The sequence below is a fragment of the Thermothelomyces thermophilus genome, chromosome 1 (genome assembly GCF_000226095.1).
Source record: "Thermothelomyces thermophilus ATCC 42464 chromosome 1, complete sequence".
NCBI lineage: Eukaryota > Fungi > Ascomycota > Sordariomycetes > Sordariales > Chaetomiaceae > Thermothelomyces > Thermothelomyces thermophilus.
In genome coordinates, this window is record NC_016472.1 from 5444466 (window position 1) to 5470025 (window position 25560).

At 58.0% G+C, this 25560-nt stretch overlaps 8 protein-coding genes across 8 annotated transcripts; 5 read left to right on the forward strand and 3 right to left on the reverse strand.

Moving 5' to 3' along the window:
• Positions 1-734: 734 nt before the first annotated feature.
• Positions 735-4152, reverse strand: MYCTH_2297018 (uncharacterized protein). The gene is made up of 2 exons (XM_003659635.1): positions 4022-4152; positions 735-3947 (listed from the first exon to the last, which is right to left on the reverse strand). Exons 1-2 carry the CDS (start codon positions 4036-4038, stop codon positions 1064-1066), a joined length of 2901 nt encoding a protein of 966 aa, XP_003659683.1. The 5' UTR covers positions 4039-4152; the 3' UTR covers positions 735-1063.
• A 202-nt stretch (positions 4153-4354) lies between these two features.
• On the forward strand, positions 4355-5923 carry MYCTH_2297020 (uncharacterized protein). The gene is made up of 6 exons (XM_003659636.1): positions 4355-4552; positions 4647-4888; positions 4951-5373; positions 5428-5528; positions 5586-5634; positions 5687-5923. The coding sequence occupies exons 1-6, from the start codon at positions 4491-4493 to the stop codon at positions 5764-5766; spliced, it is 957 nt and encodes a 318-aa protein (XP_003659684.1). The 5' UTR covers positions 4355-4490; the 3' UTR covers positions 5767-5923.
• A 228-nt stretch (positions 5924-6151) lies between these two features.
• Positions 6152-8466, reverse strand: MYCTH_2052693 (uncharacterized protein; the record flags this gene model as incomplete). The annotated part of the gene is made up of 7 exons (XM_003659637.1): positions 6152-7188; positions 7320-7507; positions 7588-7749; positions 7820-7994; positions 8056-8076; positions 8146-8165; positions 8255-8466. The coding sequence occupies 7 exons, from the start codon at positions 8464-8466 to the stop codon at positions 6152-6154; spliced, it is 1815 nt and encodes a 604-aa protein (XP_003659685.1).
• Positions 8467-9696: 1230 nt separating this feature from the next.
• On the reverse strand, positions 9697-11971 carry MYCTH_2297028 (uncharacterized protein). Its single transcript, XM_003659638.1, has 3 exons — positions 11524-11971; positions 11011-11469; positions 9697-10959 (listed from the first exon to the last, which is right to left on the reverse strand). Exons 1-3 carry the CDS (start codon positions 11642-11644, stop codon positions 10082-10084), a joined length of 1458 nt encoding a protein of 485 aa, XP_003659686.1. The 5' UTR covers positions 11645-11971; the 3' UTR covers positions 9697-10081.
• A 131-nt stretch (positions 11972-12102) lies between these two features.
• MYCTH_2297030 (uncharacterized protein) lies at positions 12103-13614 on the forward strand. Its single transcript, XM_003659639.1, has 4 exons — positions 12103-12599; positions 12662-12926; positions 12984-13168; positions 13224-13614. Exons 1-4 carry the CDS (start codon positions 12366-12368, stop codon positions 13575-13577), a joined length of 1038 nt encoding a protein of 345 aa, XP_003659687.1. The 5' UTR covers positions 12103-12365; the 3' UTR covers positions 13578-13614.
• A 421-nt stretch (positions 13615-14035) lies between these two features.
• On the forward strand, positions 14036-15337 carry MYCTH_2297033 (uncharacterized protein). The gene has a single exon (XM_003659640.1). The coding sequence runs from the start codon at positions 14191-14193 to the stop codon at positions 15265-15267; it is 1077 nt and encodes a 358-aa protein (XP_003659688.1). The 5' UTR covers positions 14036-14190; the 3' UTR covers positions 15268-15337.
• A 454-nt stretch (positions 15338-15791) lies between these two features.
• Positions 15792-18585, forward strand: MYCTH_2089049 (uncharacterized protein; the record flags this gene model as incomplete). Its single annotated transcript, XM_003659641.1, has 5 exons — positions 15792-16113; positions 16243-16337; positions 16632-16839; positions 17579-17979; positions 18070-18585. 5 exons carry the CDS (start codon positions 15792-15794, stop codon positions 18583-18585), a joined length of 1542 nt encoding a protein of 513 aa, XP_003659689.1.
• A 2069-nt stretch (positions 18586-20654) lies between these two features.
• Positions 20655-25080, forward strand: MYCTH_2297035 (uncharacterized protein). Its single transcript, XM_003659642.1, has one exon. It carries the CDS (start codon positions 21215-21217, stop codon positions 24950-24952), a length of 3738 nt encoding a protein of 1245 aa, XP_003659690.1. The 5' UTR covers positions 20655-21214; the 3' UTR covers positions 24953-25080.
• The last annotated feature ends 480 nt before the right edge of the window (positions 25081-25560 follow it).

Below are 25560 nucleotides of genomic sequence, written 5' to 3' on the forward strand. Positions count from 1 at the left end.
AACCAGTGCTCACACCTATCTCCGCAAGCAGTCGCCGGTACTGCACGCCGAGGTGGACATCCGCTGACTTCAACTCTCCCAGTACTACGAACACTGGTGCAAGCCCCCCCCCCCCCCCCCCCCGGGTAACACCACGTAATCTTGCAGTGCCATGGAGTTGTCCTGCTTCGGACCCATTGCAGAAACACCAGATAGCAACTGCCTCCCTAGCCCAGGCAAGGAAACTTAACGGAATCGCCAGCACTACCCGCTCAGAGATGCGACATGCCCATGGAAACACCCGGGCATCCTTCCCTGAAGAGAGAAGTGGATGCAATAAAAATTTTGCAAGACATGAACAGCGACCCATAAAAGCAAAAGTCACGGAGGAAAGGGTCGGCAGAGCATGCCACACCCATCTAGATCGATACCGAGCCCGTAGCGAGCGACATTGCCGTTGACGTAGTCGCCAACACGCCGGTCGGCTCGTTTGACTCCCTCTTTGACTCGACCGTATCAACGCCTGCTGCTTAGCCTCTCAGTACTTCGCCCTCTCCGGAGCACGCCGGAGAGCTGAAGTATAACCAGTAGAGCGAAGCAATTGTTTGCCGTGCCCATTTTTGAAAAGATACTTAGCTAACGTTCCTGGGAAACACAAGTGGCATCGAGTCGAACATACCCAGTCATGATTACGTTCTGCTTCGACCCCGGTTAATGCCCCTAATCTTTCTAATATCATGCTGAGATGTCACTCTGCCGTGAGATCTTGGGCTCCATGTATGGGGAATTTGTGTACTTGCATGTTATTTCTTGTTTGGACGTTCGTCTTTACGAGATGAATATCTCTCTGCAATGGTCTCGGGTCGGTAGGACGAACATCAGTCAGAAGGAATTGAAATTCGTCTTTTTTTTTCCTCATCGCCCGGCCACCAAACACCAAACGTCAAATCACCGAGCCCGTCCCAATGTCGATCCTACATACCTACTACGTACAGCATCAAACACCGGCGAGAATCCCCCCCACACACACACCTCACACGTGGTGCGATCACCACCGCCCGCTTTGCCCACCCCAGGAGAACTCTCACGAAACATGGATGAACCCCCTCTTTCTTGCCCCGCTGATGGGACCCTGGTTCTCCTGCTCCCACTTCTCGTCCACGTACTCCTTGACGCTCTTCTCGCGCAGCTGCATGCCGACGACCTTGAGGGCGGCGATGTTGTAGCCCATCTCGTCCTTCTGCCTGCGGAGGGCGCGGCGCAGGTTGGCGCGGATGCCGTCGAGCATGGCGCGCATGGTCCGGCTGGCGACGATCTGCTTGTGGTGGGCCTTGAGCATGAAGAAGAGGATGCGGCAGGTGAGCGGGACGTTCATCTCGCGGCGGGCGAAGAGGTCGAGGAAGGTGAAGAGCATCGGGACGGCCGAGAAGGGGAGGACCAGGAGGGCGTCGTGCAGCGCGGCCGGCTTGATCTTCTGCAGCGTCGAGAGCACGTACGCCTCGGCCGAGACGTTGCCGAGCGCGACGAGGACGGGGTTGCGCTGCGGCGGCGCGACGGCCGGGTTGGCTTGGCGCGCCTCGCGCCACTGCTCGAGCGTGTTGAGGTCGGCCATGCCGAGCTCGAGCGCCTCGGCGATGCGCTCGCCCGCCTTGAGCGTCTCGACCGTCTGCTTCGACGCCGCCGCCACCTCCCGGTCCGCGTCCTGCTCGTCCGGGTCCTGCTCGAGGGAGGTGGTGAGGGTGGACTCGTAGAGCTCTTCGAGCTCCTTCTCGCGCTCTTCCTCGAGGAAGATCTGCTCGTCCGTCTCCTCCCAGACGCGGATGCTCTTGTCGTGGCTGGCGGAGACCAGGGCGGTGCCGCTGTGGCTGATGGCGAGCGCCCAGATCTCGCCGTGGTGACCGTCGATGCGCTGGATCTGCTCGAACTTGTCGCCGTCCCAGTACTTGATGGTGCGGTCCTTGCTGGCGCTGAAGAAGTGGTGGCCGTTGCCGTCCGAGTTGTGCGGGACGAAGACGACCTGCAGGATGCTGTCCTGGTGGCCGAAGAGCGCCTTGTGGCAGTCGCCGAAATCGAGACCCCAGATCCGGATGTTTTTGTCGGCCGAACTCGTCACGATGAGCTTGCTGTCGTACGAAATATCCATGCTGAGCACCGGCAGCTTGTGGCCGTAGAGGTTGAGGTACAGCTTCAGGGTGTCGACGAAGAACACCTTGACCGTACTGTCGAGGAGAGCGACGGCCAGCAGCCGGGCGTCGGGGGAGAACCGCAGGCTGAGAATGTCGTCCGATACCTTGAGGATCCTCGACTGGACCAGCTTGAGTTTGGGCGTTGTTCTTGTCGTGCCGAGGACCTGCTCCTGGACGATCTTGAAGTCCCAGAACTTGGCCGTCTTATCCGCGCCTCCTGTCACCACCGATTTCCCGTCCGGGTGGACTTGCAGCGACCAGATGGCGTGACCATCGTGCGCGTTGACCGTCTCGAGCAATGCCGCCGAGGCAACGTCGTAGAGCTGGAGCTCTCCCTCCTTGGTACCCACGATCACCACCTTGTCGCCCGGGAGGAAAGCGCAGCAGAGCGCATAGCCGCACTCGAACGTCCTGACGCAGGTCTGCGTCTTGAGGTTCCAGATCTTTAGCGAGCCATTTGCGGCCGAGGCCAGCATCTTATCGTCAGAGCTGATCGCCAGGGACCGGATGTCTGTCCGGTGGCCTGGGAGCTCAATGGCCAGAGCCTTGCTGTAATCCGGCACATCGCTCTTTGACTTGAGCTTGTCTTTCCCGACAATCGTGTAGAGCTCGAGCAGGTTGTTCGTGGACCCAACCAGCAGTTGCAGATCCTTATTCCCCGGGTTGATGGCCCAGTCGACCGACCTGACCTTGCCCGTCGTCCGGACAATGACATGCTGGACAATGACGTCGGAGATCTCGGCCTGGGTGATATCCTCGGCCTTGCCCTCGGCATCGTCCATCTCCAGATCTCCGTCCGCCTTTTTCTCCTTTGCCAGTTTCTCCCTTTTCCTCCTCTTTTTCCTGGCGAGGCTCTTCTTGACCTCCGCCTCGTTTCGTATCCTCCAGATCTCAACCGATTTTTCCACCCCGTGCACCGCAAAGTAGTCGCGCCGCGGGTGGAATATCACCTCGGCCGCCCTCTCCTTGCTGCTCCGGTGTAACGTGCCCCTGGGGCGGAGGAAGTTGACAGATTGCGAGAGGTCGACCTTTCGCGCCGAGGAAGCCAGCGCCTCCACGTCCAGCGCCCACACCGTCATCTCACCGTCGTTCCCGGCCGTGACACACCCGCTGAAGTCTGGGGTCACACCCAGGGCCCAGCACTCCCCGTTGGTCTGCGCAACATGCGTCTCGATGCAGTGGCGAGAAGTCAGGTCCCAGAGCTTGATCAGCGCATCCTTTCCGGTGGTCAGCAGAAACCCTTCCGCCGCCTCTGTGTCGACGGCCATCAGAGCCTGCTCCTCCTCGCCCTCTCCCTGCACTATCGGGTCCGGCTCAATAAAGTGCAGCCCGGTGACTTGATCCTTGTGTCCACGCAGCTTGTACTGGCCCACCTCGGCGACGAGATCCCACACGATGATATCGGTGTCCTTGGCGCCGCTCGCGAGGCGCACGCCGGTCTTGTCGAAGGCGAGGGTGGTGATGGCCGACTTATGCCCATTGAAGCTCACCATCGAGGTGGCAATCTTGCTGTCCCAGAGACGTATGCTACCATCCTCGTAGCCCACGGCGAACACGTCGGGATCGGTCCGGCTCTGGGCGATGGCCGTCACATTGGCCTTGCAGCTCTCATCCCGCCAGCGACTGAGCAGCTCGCCCTTCTTGATGTCCCACACTAGAACCTCCTCATTGGCGGCGACGATGGCCTGGCCAGCGCCGGTGCCCGCCTTTCCCCGAGACGTCCAGACGAGGTTCGAGTTGCTTGATACGACGACGCCAAAGGACTTGGAGGGCTCGAATTTGCTGGAGGAGCGGAAGAGTTAACACGGTGGTGCATGCAAGGGAGGCGTTTGCCCTAGGGACCGTCTGCGACTCACAGATAGGATTTTACCATGGTGGCGGCCGGGCACTGGCAGGTACTTGCACGGCGACTGCGAATCCCGTGTCGGTTTCGCTCTCAATGCGTCGGTGTTTCCGACTCGGGTGGGATGTTTCTTACAACTTTTTTTGGCGGTGATAAGATAAGGTAAGAAAGAGTGCTGCTGGAATTGACGGGGGGTTGGGTGTGGGCGCTGGAGCACGAGCCACACACAGCCTGACAGCCTGGCTGGCAGTTGAGATGCGGGGCAGGTCCCAGGGGCAAGGGTCATTCACTGCATGACGAACTTGGGCCCGGCTTGGGCTGTGCTTTTCCTTCTCCGGGCTGCTGCCGCAACGTCAGCTCCCCCCGTCCCTCTCTCCTGGTTGCGGCCCCACCACAGCTCGCCGACAACCACCACCGCCCATCACGCCGACTGTTCGACGACATCCCGCGGGCAAAGCCATTGAATCGAGCGACCACTCAAGATGCTGCTGCTAGACTACCAGAACGTGCTGATACAGTCGGTGCTCACGGAGCGCTTCTCCGGGTGAGTGCGTTCCGTTCCTGCTGCACCGCGCCGACGACTGCCCCTCAGACCTCTGGCCTCTAATCTCTAACCCTCTTCTGCCTATTGCTACCAGAGCGCCGCCCGTGTCCATCGACCAGACCGTCTCCGATTTTGACGGCGTCATCTTCCACATATCCACCCCCGAGTCAAAGACCAAGATCCTGGTTTCGATCCAGATCCGTTGCTTCCAAGACCTGCTGCGTTACGGCGCCGCAGAGGTGCTCAACCGCGAGTACGGGCCCTATGTTGTCCCGCCGGAACCGGGCTTTGACTTCTCCATCCTCGTCGACCTGGAGAATTTGCCGGCCGAGCAGGGTTAGTCGGCTCCCCATCCCAGCGCACCCCGTGCACTTTAACTGAGAGTGGGGGGTTTGCAGAGGCACGAGACGAGCTGGTCAAGAAGATTGCGCTTCTCAAGCGCAATGCCATGGCCGCTCCGTTTGAGCAGGCGTACCAAGAGCACTACCAGCTGAAGCAGGAAGCCGCCAAGTTTTCCTCGGAGGAGGCGCCCCAGGGAGTACGCGAAGGCGGCGAGGTCAAGGCGATTCACTACCGCGAGGAGGAGGCCATCTACGTCAAGGCGAGCCACGACCGCGTCACAGTCATCTTTAGCACCATCTTCAGGGAAGAGACCGACCGCGTGTTTGGCAAGGTGTTCATCCAGGAGTTCGTCGACGCCCGCCGGCGGGCCATCCAGAACGCCCCCCAGGTGCTGTTCCGCAACGACCCGCCGCTCGAGCTCCAGGGCGTGCCGGGCGTCAAGAACACTGGAACCGGCGAGATCGGCTACGTTACGTTTGGTATGTCAGCTCGTGCGGTGCAGTGTTTGTGGTCGGGGGTATTAACAGTGCCAGTCCTCTTCCCCCGACACCTCACGCCTCAGCGGATGCCCGAAGTCATCTCGCACATCCAGACCTTCCGCGACTACTTCCACTATCACATCAAGGCGTCCAAGGTACGCTCCCCACCTTTTGGTTGGACGGCTGGACGAGGCAGGACCTAATCGAAGCAGGCATATATTCACTCCCGCATGAGACGGCGGACGGCCGACTTCCTCCAAGGTGAGCATCCTGCAGCTTATGGCGACCCGCCGGAACTAACGCCGTTCCACAGTTCTCCGCAGGGCCAGGCCAGACAACGAGGAGAAGGAGCGCAAGACAGCGAGCGGAAGGACGTTCAAGGTGGGCGCCTGAGAAGAAAGGTCTTGGGAAAGCATGTCTAGACCAGAAACAACGAATGGACGCAAGCTAGTCCCCTGACCAATATACAACAAACAGCACATATGATCTCTGGCAGGCGAACCAGTCGCAAGGGCGATTTGTGTTTCCTTTTGAGAGAAAGAACCACAGCCATTTTGTTCGCAACTGGTATCGCACACTCCACACACTTAAGACGAAGGAACAAGAACAGAATCAAGAAAGGAAGAAAGAAAGAGCGCTCTTGATTGCAAACAGATGTCATGCCAACTTGCCAGCATTTTTTTTTATTTTTTTGGCAGACGACATCATGACCGGTACATACATAGACGACTCATCGGACACGTGCACACACACCGAAACCCAGCACCAGCACACACCCCTAGTAGCACCACGGCCTAGCCTTGAATCTCGCATTCTCCTCGGGCCGCCCCTCGAGCGGCACTTGGACCTCGTCCGGGTTGATGTACCAGGACGGGTCGCCCTCGACCTGGGTGACGCTCCTCCCGTTGCCCAGCCACCTCAGCCCGTTCCTCCGGCCGGCGTCGTCGACCGGCTCGTACACCCAGTCCTCCCACCGGGGCGCGCGGAGGGCCTCGAGCGCGTGGAGGGTGGAGCCGGGCCAGAGGCCGACCACCTTGTCGCCGCGCCGGTACCAGCTGCGGCAGTCGTCCATGTAGACGGTGTCGCGGAAGTAGGCGTCGACGTACTCGACAAAGTCGCGCACGCGCTCCGGCCGCGGCTCGGCCGACGCGTAGTCCTCGCGCTGCAGTTTGCGGACCACCGCCAGGATGTAGTCGGCCTCGGCCTCGAGGATGCGCGTCAGGCTGCCGAACCCGATCGCCGAGTTGGGCCCGAACATGATGAGCATGTTCGGGAACCCGTCCACGGCCACCGACAGGTACGACTCGGCCCGCCCCGCCCACCGCTCCGCCAGCGACAGGCCCCCGCGCCCCAGCACCGCGAACGGCGGCGCCGACGAGACGCGGTACCCCGTCGCGCAGATCAGCACGTCGAGCTGGTGCGTCTCGGTCTCGGCGCTGCTGCTGCTGCTGCTGCTGCTGCTGGTGGTGCTGCTTGCCGAAGCCGTCGTGATGACGCCCGCGGGCGTGATCTCGCCGATTCGGTCGCTCACCACCTTCACGTTGGGCTCGAGCAGCGACTCGAGGAAGCCCTTGCCCGGCGTCAGGCGGCGGCAGCCCGGGGCGAACGTCTTGGGGATGAGCAGGGCCAGGAGGTCCGGCCGCGACGACAGCTTGTCGTGCATGGCCCGGTGGAAGGCGGCCTGGCACTCCTTCTGCATGGCGGTGCCGCGGATCGTGCTGTCGTGGATGAGGTTGCCGCCGCTCTCGAAGACCTTGCGGAGCTTGAACAGCGCCACCGGGTCGGTCGCCAGCTGTTGTCGTTGTTCGGGCGAGACTACCGACCCCCGGCCCGGGGATTCTCATCAGCAAGGAGGAGCAGGGAGGGAGAAATGAAAAAAATGGGGGGAAGGAAGGGGGGAAAGGGGGGGGGGGGTTTGGATTAAAGGGAGATTTTTTTTTCCGTACAGGCTGTGTTGGCGGGATCCATTCCCAGCTCGATCATGCCTTGGTCCCCGAAAGCGGACGAGATCCAGGTGGGGGAACGCATGAAGCAGGTCAGCTGGGCGCCCTCGACCTTTTGCAGGCTCGGGATGATCTGGATGGCGCTCGAGCCGTTGCCGATGATACCGATCCGCTTGTTGCGGAAGTCGTAGCTGGCACGAAGGTCAGTTCAAGGCTCCCCCCGACAAACCCAACCCAACCACCGGAAGAGGAAAAACGAGAGGCTACTCACCTCGTGTCCCAGTCCCCCGAGTGCATGAGCTTGCCTTGGAACGTGCCGAGGCCGGGGATGTCGGGCCACGACATGTCGTTGAGCTGCCCCCGAGCAGTGACGAGGACGTTTGCCGAGTCCTCGATCACCTCCCCGGTGGCGAGGTTGGTCACTCTGACGTTCCTTGGTAACGTTCCCGTCAGGTGAGTGTGCTCTTGGACCACCGAGAGCCAGACGGAAAGAGAAAGCTCACCATTTCTTAGAGACATCGTCCCACGCACAGTGCTCGACTTGGTGGCGTGTCTTGATGAACCTCATTGCGCCGAATCTCTCGGCCACGTCCTCGAGATACTGTTGGATCTCGCTCCCCGGGGCATACAGGTTGCTCCAGTTGGGGTTGGGTGCGAACGAGTACTGGTAAGAGTGTGCTTCATGTTCTGGTCAGCCTCGTTCAAGGTGACGGGTTCGGGCGGGGACGGGCACACTTACATGGGATGTCGCAGGCAACTCCTTGAAGAGGGGGTTAGTGTAAGGGTGTTCAGACTGAAGATTGCTCAACTGTTGCAGATCCGTTCGTACCAGGATATTTGTTCAGCCACCTGCACACACACACACACACACACACACACACAGCGCAGTCAGTCGTATGGTCAACCAGAGACATACAACTTGAGTGGAGAAGACATACCAGACTCCGCCAACGCGCTCGCTCTTCTCATACACGACCAGCTCCACGTTCCTCAATCTCTCTGGTATTCTGATGGCCGCCAGAATGCCGGAGAAGCCGGCCCCGACCACGATCACCCTGAGGGGCCTCATGTTCTCGACGGCGACATCTTTGATTGTGAACTCGTCGCCAACCTTCTCGTTGAAGCCGTTCGGAGTTGGCATCTCACCCATCTTGCCGGTGTTAGGTGGAAGGGGGATCTTGCTTCTTCCACTTGCGGCGCTCTCTCGGGGCTCTTAGGAGTTGGAGGGAAGTATATTCTCATGGATATATATTGCAGAAACAGAAGCAGAAGCGACGATGATCACCAAGGGGAAGGGTCGGGGACAGGGGCCGGACGACGTGGGTTGTCCGTTGATGGAGGCGCACACATATACTGTACTGTATGTACAACCGACGTTCTGGCCCCCCATGCTTGACTGTTGAAGTCGTGCATGGGGTGTGGTGTATTGCACCTGATCTGTCAGCCCCTGCATGAGGAACCGGCGTGCAAGCTCGGGGAAAGTGACGGTAGAGTGTCCAGGCCAACCCCAAGATGCCGAGAAGCCTACCTTCCGGGCGGGGAAGCCTCCCCGGAGAAGCACCGCACATTCGGGGAGTTTTGTTATGTGCTACACTACGGACGTACTGTACATCCACCAACTAATGGCCGATGAACCCCCCCTTTCCCCCGTACCCTCCCCCCTTCCCTTTTTGGTTCTTTTTTCCCCGGTCCCAGACAAGCAGTGTATCTGCTCACTTCTAGGACCCGTTACACGAGCCAGACATCCGGGGCAGCTTTGCTCGATTGTTGACTATCAGGCAAGTCAATCGGTCACAGCTGTGCGATCACTCCTCTACATGGCCTTGCGTACGCTCTCTGGCTTTTCCGGGACGTTCTAGACCACCTCTATGCTCGATGTATGTAAACTTATCTATCTGCACTGAACATTGTGCCGATGACACCTGCATGTATGCATCTGCGATGCCCACGACCGACGGAGGCGAGTACTACATAGTTTGTATGCAGAAGAATTACACCACACCAGCCCTTCCTGACAATACTCTGCGCTGATTGTTTCGTGGTTGAATTGAACGCAAAGATAATAACGAAGAAGCAAGAGCTGAGAGCTTACGAACGAAATCAGGAAATGGGACACCTGAGTGCTGTGGATTCCTCATGACCCCAATGGAAAACCGTTCCCGAATTGGGTCTCTTTTTATATCCCCGGGCGACGCCGACGCGCTCCCACGCGGTCATCGTCTGACTAGTCCTTCTTCTCCGGCGCTGTGTGGAGTTCTGGTTTGGCATTCCCCAGATTCTTGGCCCGCTCTCCGCAGCTGCCGATCCGCTCGGCGGGGAGCGAGAGCTTCCCGGCGGCAAAGCAATTCCGTTTCTTTGGAGGACGGGGAACGAGCTAATGGGTTGGGCCCACTAGTGTATTGCGTAGTGTAATCCGTAGACTTGTGTCGTGCAGGATCCAATTATCCTGAATTACATTTTTCGTAACATCTATGGAGAAGGCTAGAAACAAGCCCTCATCTATTCTGAACAGTTGTGCTTGAAGCTCAAAGGAGCTCGGATGGGCTTTTCCTCCCGTCACCATCTCATTTCTTCTCTCTCCTCCCTTCCTCTTTCTCTTCCTCATTCTCTTTTTTTTATTATTATTTTCTTCTCTTTTTCTTCTTCTTCTTCTTCTTCATCATCATCCTCCCAGAACACCGGAACGCAAAAGGGTATCAGGGAAACGGAGGGCGCAAGGCAACGCAACGAAAGGATAGTCAAGGAGCGGGCAGCGGGACAAAACATCATAGCTCGATGTAGTCCTTTTGCGCCGCAAAGTCAAGACCCCCGTTTTCGTCTTGGCTAATGAACTCGTCCACCTCATCCGAATCGACGTCGTCTTCGTCGATCGACTCGCCATCGTCGTCGCTGGAGAGATCTTCCATCTCCTCGTCTTCCATGCCGGACTGATCCCGGCTGCTGGCGCCCCTCCGCAGGACGCTTGCCCTCTCCCGATGCGGCAGCTTACAGCCCTTGATCTTACAGACACCCGTGTTGCTGAAGTCGGGACACTCGAAGACGTGGCGATCCGAGCAACCGGCGCCTTTTTGGCAGTAACCGTAAAAGCCAAAGTCCCTGCACACTGGAGCAGCTGGTGAAACTTTTACGTGAGCATACTTGCAATCAGGTTTGGTGCAATTATCCCGGGCAAAATGCAGGCAAGTCGGGGTGCGCTCGGGAGTAGGTTCATGCGAGAGATCGCAGTTGTCGCCGCTGGGACATTCGCCCTGCTGCAGGAAGTCCTTGCAAATGGCAACCTTGTGCGGGTCGTGGACATAGCGGCATCGTGGGCCGAGGGTGCAAGAGCCTGTGTCTCGGTTAGTGAGTCTCGGGTCACTTACCGAAGCCCGGTCGGGAGGGTGTCGCTCGGGGCGTCGGTCGAGGAAGTGTTGGATGTTACCCGTCATGGAAAACTGTTTGCAAGGCACGTTGACCTTCTTCACCGCGCCGGATTGCCTGCCAGAGATTGCTGGGGTCAGTTGCCCGGCCCGGAGATGCCAGGAAACATACCGCTGCGCCTTGACTACGCCGTGACGATACAGATTGCCGTTCTTGCTTCGGTAGAACTTGACGCCTCCGATCACTGCCATTTTCGGGGTCGCTTTTGCCGAGTTTCCGTCACCTGGACCAGCGTGAGCATGCCGAAAGAGCCCCTCGGGTGGTCGCGGCGTACCAGGAACTCTGACGAGCTTGCTGCCGTTCTTGGCGACGACGAACCGGACGCCCTGAACGGCAATCTCGTACTTGTTGTCGCCGACGGCCTGTTGGTTAGCTGCCCCAAATCCTCCGCTATTTGCCATGCGATTGAGATGGCTGATCAGTTTAGCGCGCTCTTGCTTATCCCTATTGGCAAGCTTCTGGCGCCGCGTCTGCTCCATGGCAGCCGCCCGGGCCTGCGCATCCTTCTTGTAGACATTTGAATTGATCAGCTGCAGGTGACGGTCGTTCTTGGTCACCCAGGAAGAGCTGGATGCGTCTGACGTCGCGCCCGAGTCAGGATCGCCAGACCGGCTCTGCTGGGTTCCGTTGTTCAGAATAAGGGTCCTGTTGCGGTAAACGGGCATTCGGGCGCTCGAGTGACCGCCGCGATGGGGAAACCCGCCTGAGCGCCAGCCGCTCGAATAGCCACCGTCTCGAAGCGCGTCAGTCCCGGTGCATCCAAGACTCGGTCGGTCGGTCGACATACGATGGTGCGTTCGAGCGTGCCGGGCAGGACCAACGCCTGCCTGCTGATTCTTGTGGCGATTGATTTGACCAGCCAAGCGGCTGATCCGTTCCATCATTTCTCGATCCTCTGCGGACGTCATCTTGATAGCCAAAGAGAACTGGATCTCGTCAAATTAAATATTGCTGCCCGCGACGCGAATAGCGAGACTGCAGACTGCGCAAGGCGTGTGATGTGAATTTGAATAGTCGCAAGGGATGACGATTCGTGTTGTGGCGGGGATTTCGTTCGTGTACGGAAATCAAGTCCAGATCTGTGGAAAGATCGCGTGGCTCGCCCGCAATTGTGCACGTGCCAAGGCTCGCGTCTGGTTTGACTCGGCCAATCATCAGGCAAAATGTCTCTCTTTCAACCAAGTTGGAGCAAGCGGACCCAAGACTTAGAGGCAGGAAGGGAAGGTGTGCATTCTCTCGAGGAAGTTGCTCCGTAGGCTCTGAGGGCCGAATCACATCTTGATATATGGACCTCCGAGCCTGAAACGCTTTCCTTCCTTGGCCGTTGACAGTGTATGCATTCAACTGAATGTAAGGGTCATGATGACAAAGCTATGCAAAGTGCGAATGTACTCCGTATCCGGAAGTGAAAGGGCGGTGCCAAGACTTGGAGGCATCGGGCCCACTTGCTTACATGAGGCATGGTTGCTGACCTCACATGGGAAAGCTGCATCGTTCCTTTCACATCATCAACCCCAGCGCAGTTGCTCTGTTCTACGGAGCTGCACTTCTTCCTCAACGACACCGGCAAACAGCGGATCTTGGCCTCGAATAATTCATTTTGTCGCCACGCCATCCCACGTCGCAAACATGGCGGAGCCTCAGATCAAACCGGACCCCGACGCGGGCTCATCCTTCGTGGACGAAGTCGACGAGACGCCCGATCTGGAATTCTACGACAAGCTGCCCGACGCAGATGCCTATAGTCGCATGTATCTCACACGCCTACCGAACTACGTCTGGGAGGCCTGGTCGAAGCTCGACGAGGATGAGGAGATTGAGATTGGAACAATCCGCCAATGGATCGACGAGAATGGCAAAACGGTCAGCATGTTCGCTGCTGTCGAGGGTCATTGCCACCGCTGACGCGTTGCCTCTGTCTCTAGAGATTGCAAATGCGCCTCAAGCCGGACTTGCCAGCGCATGCCGAAGTGCCCAAGGAGTACAACATGGAAGTAACGAACCACGATGTCAACAACACCTTTGTCTTCACCGAGCAGGACCTGCCTAGCTATGCTGCGAAGAACAAGGAAAGGGCCAATGCGCTGGCGCAAGGAATTCCTGCCCATCTTTTGCGAAAGCACCAAAGGCAGATGGAGCCGCCCGCCGAACGGGGGAAGAAGGGCGCCTACTCGCGCAGGCCTATTCCAAGTTGGTGGCTCTCTGCCCTCTCCAGGCTGTGATAGGTGTGCTAACCGAGAGCGCCAGAGAAAACTAGGATCGCGGGGAAGATCAAGCACGAAGTCGTCTGCACCCCGGTACGGAACGCCGAGGCCGATAGGTTCCTCTCCATTCGCGCCGAAGCCGCCCAGAAGCCTCAGAAGACGGTGACTATGCTGAAGGGCTTTCCAGCCGGAGATACTACCAATCCCAACGAGTGGGAATCTTTTCTCGTATGTGGCCATCTCCCTTCTTTTTGGTGTTGAGATTGCCTAACACGCAGTGCAGAAAACTCGCGAGAAACCGACCAAGGCGAAAAAGATGGAGAACAAGGCGACCCGTTGGCCGGAGAACCAGCTCCTGGATGCCATCGCCAAGTGCTTCTCGGAGCACAAATACTGGTCCATCAAGGCCTTCCGCGGAAGAATCCCGCAGCCCGAGGCCTATTTGCGCGAGACTCTCGACAAGGTTGCCGTGCTGCACCGGTCTGGTACTTTTGCCAATCACTGGTCGCTCAAGCCAGAGTATGAGGGCATCCTCGCCTCGTTACCGAAGCCGGCGGACGATGCGGCGGTACCAAAGGCTGATGTACCCTCCGATGATGAGGACGAGGAGGATATCAAGATGGAGGATGTTTTGTGATTGTCTTTGGCCTTTATTTATCTCTTGAGAGTCTAACTACTAAAAGCTTCGGGACGGGACGGCGTGGCGTTCATTCATTGGGGTGGTACCTGATATCGGCTTGTTTCGTGGTTACAGGAGGGTCCCAGGAACGCAAAACTTGCATGATACCCTTTGCAAAATACAGGGCAATGACCGAATGTGATAAGGTGTTGTATTGGATTAATGTGATGGTCCCGGGTCACTGGCCCAGGGCTTGATTGATGTCTCGTGACTTGCTTAATCGTTTGGGGAGTATCTGCCTGTTTTCTATTCCGAAACATAGATTGTGGGGTTCAGGCTTGTACTCTATCTCTCACGGCCCAAGGTATGAATGTCGTACCTACCTTACCTCAGTGTCAGTACCTGCTCCGTATGTACCCGCAAGCGTATATTTCCTCAAAAGCAAAACCTGGTTTTTCCTTCAACACGTCGCCTTTCGTCTACATTCAAAATGTGCCTTTACTTAACATGAACAGCGGCTCCTCGCCCATCGTCACCCCGGATAATTGACATCATACCAAACCCAACCGCCCTCCTCGAGAAAAAAAAGAAAAAAAATTGAACCAACAAAGATAACGACAGAAATCCAACAATGGCTCTCCGTCGCCTCCTCCTGCTGGACTTTGACGGCACAATAACTCAACACGACACCCTCGCCTCGCTCGTTGCTCTGGCCATCGACGCAACCTCCTCCTGCACGGTCGCGGGGGGCCAGGACCAGACGGCGGTTGCCGCGCAGCAGCAGCAGCAGAAGCAGAAGCAGAAGCAGAAGCAGCGGGCGCTCTGGGACCAGATCGTGCGCGACTACGTCGCCGCGCACCGGGTCCACGTCGCAGGATACTCGGCGGCGGCGAAGGCCGAAGAGCGGCGCACCGCGCTGCGCCAGGAGCTCGCCTTCCTCGAGAGCGCGCGCGAGGTGGAGCGCGCGTCGGTCACGCGCGTCAGCCGCGCCGGATTCTTTGCCGGGCTGGACGCGGCCGCCCTCGAGGAGCTCGGCAGGGAGGCCGTGCGGCTGGCGGCGGCGACGGCGACGACGACGACGACGTCGTCGTCTTTGTCGGGTCTCGAGAATGGCGGTGGTGATGGTGGTGATGGTGATGGTTCATCCTCCTCTTCTTCCCGAGCAGATGGGTCACTGGAGGAGAAGAGAGAAGGGGCGGTGAGGCTGAGGAAAGGCGTGGGGGAGTTCCTGGAGCAGCAAGGCAAAGATGGGTGGGATTTGGCGGTTGTGAGCGTCAACTGGTCGAGGGAGTTCATCAGGGGTGTCGTGGAGGCCGGGTGCTCTCGGGGTCGGGGGGGCGAGAGGATCAAGAGGGTGGTGGCGAACGGGATCCGGTTCCCTAGCGGGCAGGTTGAGGGCCCCGAGGAGCTCGGCGGGGAGCCGCTCGTCACGGCGGGAGATAAGTTGCGGGCGATGGAGTCGCTGAGGCAGAGGCTGGCCGACGAGAAGGTGGTGTATTTTGGGGACTCCACGACGGACCTGGCTTGCCTGATGGAAGCGGATCTTGGGGTCGTCATGGCGGACGATGCGGAGAGCAAGCTGCTGAACACGCTGAGGAGGGTGGGCGGCGAGGTACCGCATGTAGCAGAAGCAAAATCGGACAGCAAGCTGGTCTGGGCGAGAGACTTTGACGAGGTCCTTCACAGCGGCGTGATGGCCAGGATATGATGGCAAGGAGAGAGCTGTTACGTGAGGGGAAAGACAGGCGCTGATGAACAACCGGCGGCTAGCCCCCCCCCCCCCCCCCTCTGAAATTAGGAAACAGACTTGCTTGCTGGGGCTGCGTTCAACATTGCTTGCTTCACTGGGCAAGCAAGACAAGAAAACTTTTTTGCCTACCCTTTCTTCGTAGATCTGTTGACTCCCCAATTTTGCCGGTCACGAGAAGCTGCGCTGCAAGACGGTTTCTCTCAAGTCTCTGCTGAAAACAAGGTTGCAGAGGAACAGCCAGTGGCAGACCTGGGAGGCCGAGAACGCACTGCCCCAAACAAAGGAAGCACCTTGTGTTGGGTTTCCAGCAATGTCCAGAACAATGCCACTGTTGAGACAGAAGAGAACAGATTTGAATTAGACGACCATCGCAACCCTCTCAAGTGTATTTATTTAAAGCATGGAGGGACTCAACTAACTAGCAGCGAGCAAGCCAACAAAACAACCGAGTCACCGGAGCCATCCATCCGCCTACCGCAGCCATGTGCTTCCACCGTCGCCTCGTCTTCGGCTGCGCCCATCATGCCTGGCTGGGCATCACCCGGCCATGCGAAACCGAGGCGTCCTTCGACCGTGGCGAGACCGACACGGGATGCGGCGTCAGGTGGTCGCACGGGTACGACACGATCCGCGTCCGGGCCAAGTGCCGCACATGCATCAAGGCCCAGGAGGGGACCAGCTTCCGGCTCGGCATCGTCAAGGAGCAGCTCAAGGCGCTCAGGGAGCACCTCACGCTGATCAAGGGCGAGTCGCTGGAGACTGTTCGGGAAGAGGAGGAGAAGGAGAAGGGGAAGGAGAAGAATGGTCTTGATCTGGACGCCGCGCTGCGGGATGATGGGCAGTCGGGTGTCACGAAGGGAAAGGGCGCGAATGCTTCTCCTTCATCATCACCGCCTTGTGACTCAGACGACATTGTCGCTACCTTGCTCGGAGAGGAGTGGCTTGGGGAGCAGTTGGGTCGCTTGGACGAGGTTATGGAAGAGGTAAGAATTGACCCCAAGCACCGCGCCCTGAAGCTGCCTTCTATCGTTGCGGCGCGGATGGAGACAGAGACTGGGCATTGATATTGTTGACGACACTGTTCAATCAATAATTTGTTACTGTCGTTGCTGTTCATGCCGTTGCATCTGTTGATTTTCTTTTCGCGAAGGGAAAGGACATGTTTGTTAGTGGAAGGTGCATTACCTCCCTCGTGCCCAAGTTACCGAGAGGTACGTGGAAATGCCGATGGCTAGAAGGCGAGAGGCTCGCTACGAGCCCTCTTCAAGATGGGAAGCCATCGCTTCTTGAGATGAAGCGCGAGGACCCGAGGACCAAGCGAGGTGTCGCCGTCGAGGGTTGTTGAAGGAGGGAACGAAGGCTCAGACATTTTCTTCCTCAGCCGTACCTCCTTTCTCAGAGCCACCGTCGCGACCACTCTCGCTTCCGAACCCGGTTCCCCCCCCATGACGTTGCCTATCAATCGTAGTCGACTAACTACTAGCTTGAAGGTGAGACGTTGGGGCGAGATTAGAACAAGACAGCAAGAATGTTGGCTGCGCCTAGATGTGTCTAAAATAATCTGCCTGTCGGGTATAAGTTGAGAAATGGAGAGATTTAAAAAGGTAAATGACAGGTAATTCTTCAGCCAGATGATTAAGGTGCTTGTATATATTGTATATATTGTAGATCGCTTGCTCCCTGCCCTGGTGCTCGATGCTTTCCAGGAGAGAGTACCTAAAGTCACTGCTTGGACCTTTTCACTTGTCATCCCCGGAGCCGCTTGTTTCTTGAGCTCACTCCGAGGCTTGAGGCCGCGTTGTTAGTGAGAGAAAACCCGGCTCTAAGCATAAACAATCCAACATCTTGATCGTTGCGTAGGTAGAGCTCTGTATTTGGGAGCAAAGCTTTGTTTACTTGGATAGGTACGGATTATATTCCCCACCTAATAAGTACGGAGCAGGGGCCGTGCTGTTGCTCCAGCACCTAATTAGTGGTGTGTGGGGCTGAGGAGCGCACCGAGTTTCTGGGGCACTGCGCCCTGGGCAGGCTGACGTAGGCCCGTGCGCTACGTGTATCCGCACTTCCACAGTCCGCGAAAGCGCCCCAACAAAGCCCCGAAACCCCGGCCGCCAGGGCAGTTGTAACATTTGAATCAGCCCACATGGGTAACTATGCCGACTGCAACCGCCAAACTTACCTGTAGACCGCCTACCAAGCCCAACCTGGCGGTCGAACCACACCATGCCATGGCGTCTGTTTACGTCCTCGCCGGGCAGCAAGGATGGAGACGGCGCCCCCAAATCCGAGTCGAGCAGAAAAAGCTGGCTGCAGATGAAGGCAAACGACCGACCCGAGGCATCCCCGCCGCCGTCCGGGGCGAAAGATGACGGCTCTTGGGCCGACAGCGTCCGGGACCATCTCGGCGTCCCTCAGAACTGGATCGCCCCCGTGGCCGCCGCAGCCCTCACGCTGGGTGCCTTTCGATTTTACCAGTCGTACCTGCGCCGCATCCCCACCGCCGACCACATCGCCCCGAGCTTCTTCCGCCGCCGTAGCCTCTTGGGCCAAGTCACCAGTGTCGGAGACGGCGACGGCTTCCACCTGTTCCACACTCCCGGCGGCCGCCTCGCCGGCTGGGGCTGGCTGCGGCGCGTTCCCAAGGAGAGGAAACAGCTCAAAGGACAAACTGTGAGCCAAAAAAAAAAAAAAAAAGCCTCCGTCGTCCCTCCCTCCCTCTCCTTTCGCTGACCACAACGGGGGCCCCGTCGCCTCGCCTAGATCCCCATTCGCATAGCCGGCATCGACGCCCCCGAGGGCGCGCACTTTGGCCGGCCGGCGCAGCCCTTCGCCGCCGAGGCGCAGGCCTTCCTCGAGAGCTACGTGCTGAACCGCCGCGTGCGCGCCCGCGTCTACCGGCGCGACCAGTACGAGCGCGTCGTCGCCACCGTCTACGTGCGCCGCCCGCCCTTCTTCTTCCCGCGCCGCGACCTCGGCCTCGAGATGCTCCGCCGCGGGCTCGCCGTCGCCTACGAGGGCAAGGCGGGCGCCGAGTTCGGCGGCGCCCAGATGGAGGCCCGCTACCGCGAGGCCGAGGCCGCCGCCAAGAGGAAGAGGAGGGGCCTGTGGGGGGCCGCGGCGGCGGAGAGGCGGGGCCGCGGCCTGTTTGGTATCGGGGCGCCCGCCGCCAAGGGCCTGGAACCGGAGACCCCGATGGCGTACAAGAAGCGGATGAGGGCACTGGATGGGTTGAACAAGGGGCGAGAGGGGGGGAGACGGCAAGTTATGAATGAATGAATGAATTAAGACGAACACGGTTGGTTACGATACCCACCTCACCTGCGAGAACGAATCTTCTTTTTTTTTTTTCCCTCTTGATTACTCGGCGAAACATGTCCGGAAAAGTTGGGGAAGGGGCCCCTGCACGATACGAGGCCCCATCTCTCGTTTCGCTTGACAGCTAAGCCGCAAGATAATTGCGCGTTCCTTGAAGACGATCCCAGCGCATACACTAGGATGGGATCATCTGGGTCTAGTGTAACTACCCATACCCAGTGGCAGCGGGCATCTTTGGCTTGTTTCGTATGATGCGCGCGAGAGCAAGGACCGTCATCACCCTTCCGGGTACCGGGGTCAATGCACGGCAGTTGCTGTTTGATCGCCTTCGGAGTTGCGGGAACGCCACGGGGCCATGACAAGCAGAGTATCGACTGCGCAACAATCATCGCTAGAGATTGATGAGGGCGCAACAGCTCTCTCTAGTTCTTGGCGGCTGACATTGGGGGGGAATTATAAACCAGGACAACGCGGTATCATTTGAGAGACATGTACGGATTTGTGAGATGCCTCATTCCTCGGTTCAAGGTGGTCCCCCTGCCTTTCTGTTGCCGGGTTGTCTTACTAGTATGCCCTGATACACACTACTAGCACCCATTTAAAGATCATCACCTCCCGAGACCATTGTGTCGACAAACGAACGACGAGTGGAACCCCATGCCAATTGACTACCTTACATACTGTAGTAGTTATATTATTTTTGGCTTGCTCTTAAGCGTCGGGTGCTTTGTGCTCAGATTTCTCTTGTTTTGGCAGCCGCCTTGCGAGTGGTGGTGGAGAGAAGCTCGTCGTCAATGCTGCAAGGGGCTGCTTGTCCCCTGTCGAGATGCATGATAACCCAATGGAATCTCGTCCCGAACTGCGCCATGAATCGATGAACAGCCCCTGAATCCAACAAGCGGTGGGCCAGAACAGCGCTTCCCCTCTCGCTGCCTTTTGTTTCTCGTCGACACTCTTTCTCCCTCTTTCCAAGGCGACGAACGAGACGAAATTCTGCCCGCAGCGGTACAACTCCCAAGAAAACGACACTCTTTTGCAGCCTGCCGATTCACCAACTTGTTTTCGCTCCTTACTCTATCCTGCGTGCACCTGGCCAGGAATCTGCGCCTTGAGGCACTCAGTGTTCCAACCACTACATTCATTTCCCTTTTTTTTATTTCTTGTTTCTCCTTCCTTCCTGGTGCATCGCGTTCGCAGAGCCGCTCGTTGGTGTTCCGTTCGACAAAACCGAAACAGTGCGTGCCCCTGATCACCAACCTACCAAAACAGAACCACTGACGGGAGACTGGTAGATCCAGGAATTCCCTGTTCACACACAGTACATTCGACTTTTGGCTCAGTCTCTCGCGTCACCTGCCGGTACCCGTTTCTGCAGGGCACTCGTTTTGCTAGATCTCGATCCAATCGACCACAGCAAATTTCGAAGCCAGCCTTCCGATTGCGCAACGTGCGGTTTTGGACGGCACAACGCGGCAACCTGCTTCCAAGGGAACTTGACAGTGGTGTGGTTGGGTGAACAATCTCGAACGACCTCGTCCAAGACTTACGTCTATTCGTCGAGCCGAGCAGTATCGAACGCCAAGGCGGCCGTGGAAGCTGTCTTCCGGAAAACAGCAACGGTGAACACGAGGTGCGTACGTGCATGGATCCAGTTCCGCAAGAGGACCTGTTCCCTGTTCCCTTTTATTTTGTTTTTTATTTTTATTTTTTATTTTTTGCAGCTATCAGCTAGGACCGGCCATGACCTGCCGTCATTGCGCTACGCACGCAATAATTAGCCCGTATCCAGCCTAAACCCATGCTGCTACGGAACGAACTCAAACCATCACTCCTAGTGTATAGGAGATGTTATGGTGGCATATTGGTTGTTAACAGTTGCTAACAATCGTTTCAATCGCAGAAGCTCCAAGTTCGGCGTGTCTCAGCCTTCAAATTGCCAGGTACGGACTGTTCGTGCCCATAACGCCCTCCTAGCTTTTGGAACTTGGCTTATCCTTTTGTGGAAAGGCTCCGGTTCCACCAGCCAATCAGCACCATAGCAGCAGGATTTCCAAGGCTAAGCGTGCTCCGCTCAATCTCCGCTGTCATCAGCAGGATAGCAGCAGTGTGCCAGGCACCGTTCCCTCGAGCTTTGCGTAACCCGTCCGACGAAGGTCCAACCTGCGATCCTCAAGTCTTTGAGGCTCAACCAAACAAATCTCGACATAACTTCACGCTCGTTACACCCTACCTCGTTACCGACCGTTACTCCCGACCGCGATCTTGCAGAGCCCCAGACCACATTTTTATATCACTCTCGTTGCACGTTCATCATTCAAGTCGACCGACCGACCATATCTGTGTTTGCGAGTAATTTAGAACCGACCCGTGTCTCGGCCGAGCAGAGCAGTGTGGTGCAACAACAAGAACTCCATCTGCGGCAGCACGAAATTCCCCGCCACGTCAAAACGTCGTTGTTGACGACTTTTTAGCGCTGCTATAGCTATGGCATCGTGTTGTTGACAGCTTGGAACCGGCCATTTCAATTGAGCAGCTCGATTGCTCGTCGGTCCAGGCGCGGTGACTCTTCACAGATTTCAACCACGGCGCGATGCGATTACCCTTTGGGCGGCGCCATGCTGCCCGCCGCAGTTTTTTGTCACCCTTCTCTCTCCTCATCTCGCTATCTACGTTTGCAATATCGCCAGCAAGCGCAATCTCGTTCACGCCAGTTCCTCCCCCGAACCTCGATCTTTCCCAGCTCGGCCGGGTAGTCTTAGCAGGCGACTATTCAGGGATATCCCTGTATCAGTTCGAGGAACAGAGCGAGCAAACATTACGAAGCAATGGCAGCGAACAGCTCCTCGTGCGTACACCTAATGGCGTCTTCGTGCCTATCGTCTATACCGACGCGAGTATTCGCGCCATGTGCGATCTCGACGCCAACAATGGAACCGTTGTTGTGTTGGGAGGCAACTTCACCAGCATTAGGGGCCCCGACCCTGGCGCGCAAGCCAGGCAGTCCAACGCCATCGCCCTGTTCGATCCCAGCACTGGCGCCGTAACCCCTCTCCCCGGGGTATCTGGCGAGGTCAATGCCATGCTCTGTGACCAGGACAAGAAGATGGTCTATCTGGGAGGGAGCTTTGTCGGCGCCAACTCGACTAACGCCCTGGCCATGAACAGCGACGGAAAATTGGTCAATCTGCCCTTTGCAGGGTTCAACGGGCCTGTGACGTCCATTGTGAAGGCGTCCAACGGAAACATCATTTTCGGAGGAAGCTTTACAGGGTTAGGGAACGCGAGCGCTCCAAGCACGCCCGACGGCCAGATCATCAACCTCTCGACCGCGACCATCACTAGCGGATCCTCGACCACGGCGGAAGGGTTCAGCGACCCCAGGAACATCATCTGCAAGACGGGCGGCGAAGACGGGCCGGGGAACACGTGGTTGCTGCAGGACAATACGCCGGGATTTTGGAACGCCCAGTTCGGACACGGGTTCCGGCCGACTAAGCTGCGACTATACAACACGCACCAGGATGGCAGGGGCACCAAAACATGGCGATTCACGGCCATGCCGATTAACGGCATCATGAACTTCACCTACATCGACCCGATCACTCGCCAGAATGCGAGCTGCACGAGCGAGTGTCCGTTGAGCAATGACGAGAACGTAAAGTTCCAGGACTTCCACTTCGTTAATGTCATTGGCATGAACGAGTTCCGCCTGGATATTTCGGATTTCTACGGTAGTGGCGGAGGACTGAACGGGATCGAGCTGTTCAGCGACGACATCTTCTCGTATGCTGTCAACGACTTCAACGAACCCTCCTGCGCCGGCCTGCAGTCGCAGTCCACAGCCACCGCGACTGGTCCGTGGACTGTCTCGCCATCCTACTCGAGCACCGCGGAATATCTGACGGCCCAGCTCACTGCACCCATTACTGAAGACTCCGCGTCCGTGGTGTTCACTCCGGACATTAGAGAGTCCGGCCACTACTCGGTCAACCTGTATACCCCGGGTTGCCTCCAGGACAACACGTGCGCCACGCGCGGCCAGGTTAGGCTCACCGGGCAGATGACAGCCGATCCGACCAAGAGCGTCCCGATCTCTGTCGACCTCTATCAGACCAACAACTTTGACAAATATGATCAGATCTACTTTGGCCTCATCGACGCGAGCTCCGGTAGCTTCCGCCCTCGCGTTACTATGACCCCCCTGGCGGGCCAGTCCCTGGCCCAAATGACGTTTGTCGCTCAGCGCATCGGCTTCACCTTGATTAACAGCACAGGTGGCTTGAACGGGCTCTACGAGTATGCTCCCGGATCCCCAGTCAACGCGAGCGAGTTCATGAAGTCCGCCGTCAACCGCCTAGGGGCCAGTTTCTCGACAGGCTCAGCCGTCAACGCGTTGGCCACGGCGGAGGATACCACTTACATCGCAGGGAACTTCACCACCGGCAGCATGCGCAATATCGTCTCCTTGAAGGGCGACGACACGAAAGCCCAGTCTGTCGGCGGTGGGCTGAACGGCGTGGTTCACTCCATGTTTGTCAACAGATCGAACCTCTTCGTCGGCGGCACTTTCACCAGCACGTCGGATAACTCGGTCAAGGGCCTCAACCACGTTGCCGTCTACGATACGTCCAAGAACACCTGGAAGCCCCTTGGCGCCGGTGTTAGCGGCAGGGTTACGCGCGTCGTGGGGATGACGATGAACATAACCAGCTCGACTCCCGAGGTCGTCATCAGTGTGAATGGAGATTTCGACCAGCTGCTGGCGTTCGATACCAATCCTGCCGTGAAGGTGAAGGGCTTCGGTGTTTGGGTGCCGTCGCAGGAGAATTGGCTGCAGAATCTCGACTTGCCGGTTGAGCTGGTGGAAGGCGTCCTGTCAGCGTCAATTCTCAACGTCAATGGCTCGTCGCTTTACTCTGGCACGCTCGCGTCTGCGAGTTTGGGCGCTAACGGCGCAGCAATCCTCGGCAGCGACACCTTGGGCCGGCTGCCAGTCGACATCCAACCTTCTGCAGAGCCCTCCTCCTCGTCTGCAGGTCTGGCCAAGCGCGACGGTTCTTTGTCCGGAGGCGCTCGTCGACAGGGCGTTGTGACCGGTGTTTTCGACACCAGTAACGACAGGAACCTGACCATCCTAGGAGGCCATTTTACCGCCACGACCACGGACGGCTCGACCATCCATAACCTCGTCATTCTTGACGGCTCTGACGAGGATAAGGTCACCGGTCTGGGCGACCAGATCTCGCCCAACTCGACGTTTGCGGCACTCGCCGTGGAGGGTGACATCCTGTTTGCCGGAGGCGACGTGGCTGGGACCGTGAACGGCGATAGCGTCAGTGGCCTGATCACGTACAACCTCGCCACTCGGTCGTTCAACACGCAGCCTCCGGCGCTCTCGGGTGGAAACAGCACGGTCTCGGCTATTGCCGTGCGCTCGAGCACCAAGGATGTTTACATTGGTGGTTCTTTCACCTCGGCTGGCTCTCTCGACTGCCCGGGCGTGTGCTTCTTCAGCACAACAAACTCCCAGTGGAACCAGGCAGGACGGAACCTCGACGGAAACGCCAGCTCCCTAATGTGGGCCACCGACGACATCCTCCTAGCTGGCGGCCGGCTCACCGTCAACAATACCGTCACCACCTTCCTCGCCCGCTACGACGCCAGCACCCAGACCTGGGATGCCTTCCCCAGCGCCGACCAACTCCCGGGCCCAGTCACCGTCGTTACCGCCGGCACAAGCGACGGTAACCAGATATGGGCTGCAGGCACCTCCACCCAAGACGGCTCCGCCTTCCTCATGAAGTACGACGGTTCCAGCTGGCAACGCGCTGGACAGTCCGCCCTCGAGCCGGGCAGCGACATTCGCGGCCTGCAGATCTTCTCCCTCACCTCTTCGCATGAATCGTCCCCACTCGTCGAGGAGGACGAAGCCCTCCTCATAACGGGCTCCATCCTGCTCGCCGGCTTTGGCTCCGCCTCCGCCGTCCTGTACACGGGTAACGATAAGTTCACGCCCTTCGCCCTCACCACCTCCTCGTCCGGGGGCGGCGGCAGCATCGCGCGCGTCTTCTCGGAGAGCAACCGCTTCTTCGCCAAGGGCGGCGGCCACATGCCCCTGGGCTTTGTCGTGCTCATCAGCCTGGCCATCTCGCTCGGGCTGATACTGCTGATCGTGGCCGGGGGCTTGGTGCTCGACCGCGTGAGGAAGAAGAGAGAGGGCTACATACCGGCGCCGACCAGCATGATCGACCGGGGCAGTGGCATCGCGCGCATCCCGCCGCACGAGCTGCTCGAGGGGCTCAACAGGCGCGGGGCACCGCATGTCTGAGTGGTGCCATCAACCTCGCCTACCCGCGCTGTCAAGCGGTGAAAGTTGACAAGGAGTCAGGAGGGAAAAAGGAAATCAGGAGGGAAAAAGGAAAATAAAACGAAGAAAAAAAAATAAGAGGGCGGCTGGGTTGGGTGGTGCTGCTGGTTTAATTCGCATTGCCACTAGGAGTGGACTAGATGGGGGATTCTCGGAGTGTCGGTTTCCGCGGGGACAGCACGGCGTTACACTGGGATTTGGGTGGCTCGAGAGGCGTCAAATGGTCTTTTTCTTATACCAACGGTCTTCTTTTTTTCTTCTTCTCATGCTTCTTGCCTTGCTTCGACGCCCTTGTTGTTTGTGTACGCTTCTATATTTCCATGCTGCATCTTTGGCGTTGGGCATGCAGCACAGCAACTTCGGAGGAAAGCGGTGGATCACGCGCGCGCGAGAGGGAGAGGAGAGCAAGGGCGAGAAGGGACAGTGAGAGAGAGAAAGAGAGAGATTGAGATTAGAGACCAAGCAGTCGCGTGTGGCATTCGCTCGACTGGCGTTTATGCCGGTATTATATCCTGGGCCTCCTGGCTGACGGTGGTTGCTGGTAGGCGCTGTGAGACGGAACGCCTGGC

Coding starts and splice junctions, on each gene's coding strand:
- MYCTH_2297020 (XM_003659636.1), top strand. CDS start 4,491: ATGCTGCTGCTAGACTACCAGAACGTGCTGATACAGTCGGTGCTCACG. Junction 5,374..5,427: donor GATCGGCTACGTTACGTTTG/GTATGTCAGCTC, acceptor TAACAGTGCCAG/TCCTCTTCCCCCGACACCTC. Junction 5,635..5,686: donor GACGGCCGACTTCCTCCAAG/GTGAGCATCCTG, acceptor GCCGTTCCACAG/TTCTCCGCAGGGCCAGGCCA.
- MYCTH_2297030 (XM_003659639.1), top strand. CDS start 12,366: ATGGCGGAGCCTCAGATCAAACCGGACCCCGACGCGGGCTCATCCTTC. Junction 12,600..12,661: donor TCGACGAGAATGGCAAAACG/GTCAGCATGTTC, acceptor CTCTGTCTCTAG/AGATTGCAAATGCGCCTCAA. Junction 12,927..12,983: donor CTCGCGCAGGCCTATTCCAA/GTTGGTGGCTCT, acceptor CGAGAGCGCCAG/AGAAAACTAGGATCGCGGGG.
- MYCTH_2297028 (XM_003659638.1), bottom strand. CDS start 11,644: ATGACGTCCGCAGAGGATCGAGAAATGATGGAACGGATCAGCCGCTTG. Junction 11,470..11,523: donor GCACGCTCGAACGCACCATC/GTATGTCGACCG, acceptor ACGCGCTTCGAG/ACGGTGGCTATTCGAGCGGC. Junction 10,960..11,010: donor CAAGCTCGTCAGAGTTCCTG/GTACGCCGCGAC, acceptor ACGCTGGTCCAG/GTGACGGAAACTCGGCAAAA.
- MYCTH_2297033 (XM_003659640.1), top strand. CDS start 14,191: ATGGCTCTCCGTCGCCTCCTCCTGCTGGACTTTGACGGCACAATAACT.
- MYCTH_2297035 (XM_003659642.1), top strand. CDS start 21,215: ATGCGATTACCCTTTGGGCGGCGCCATGCTGCCCGCCGCAGTTTTTTG.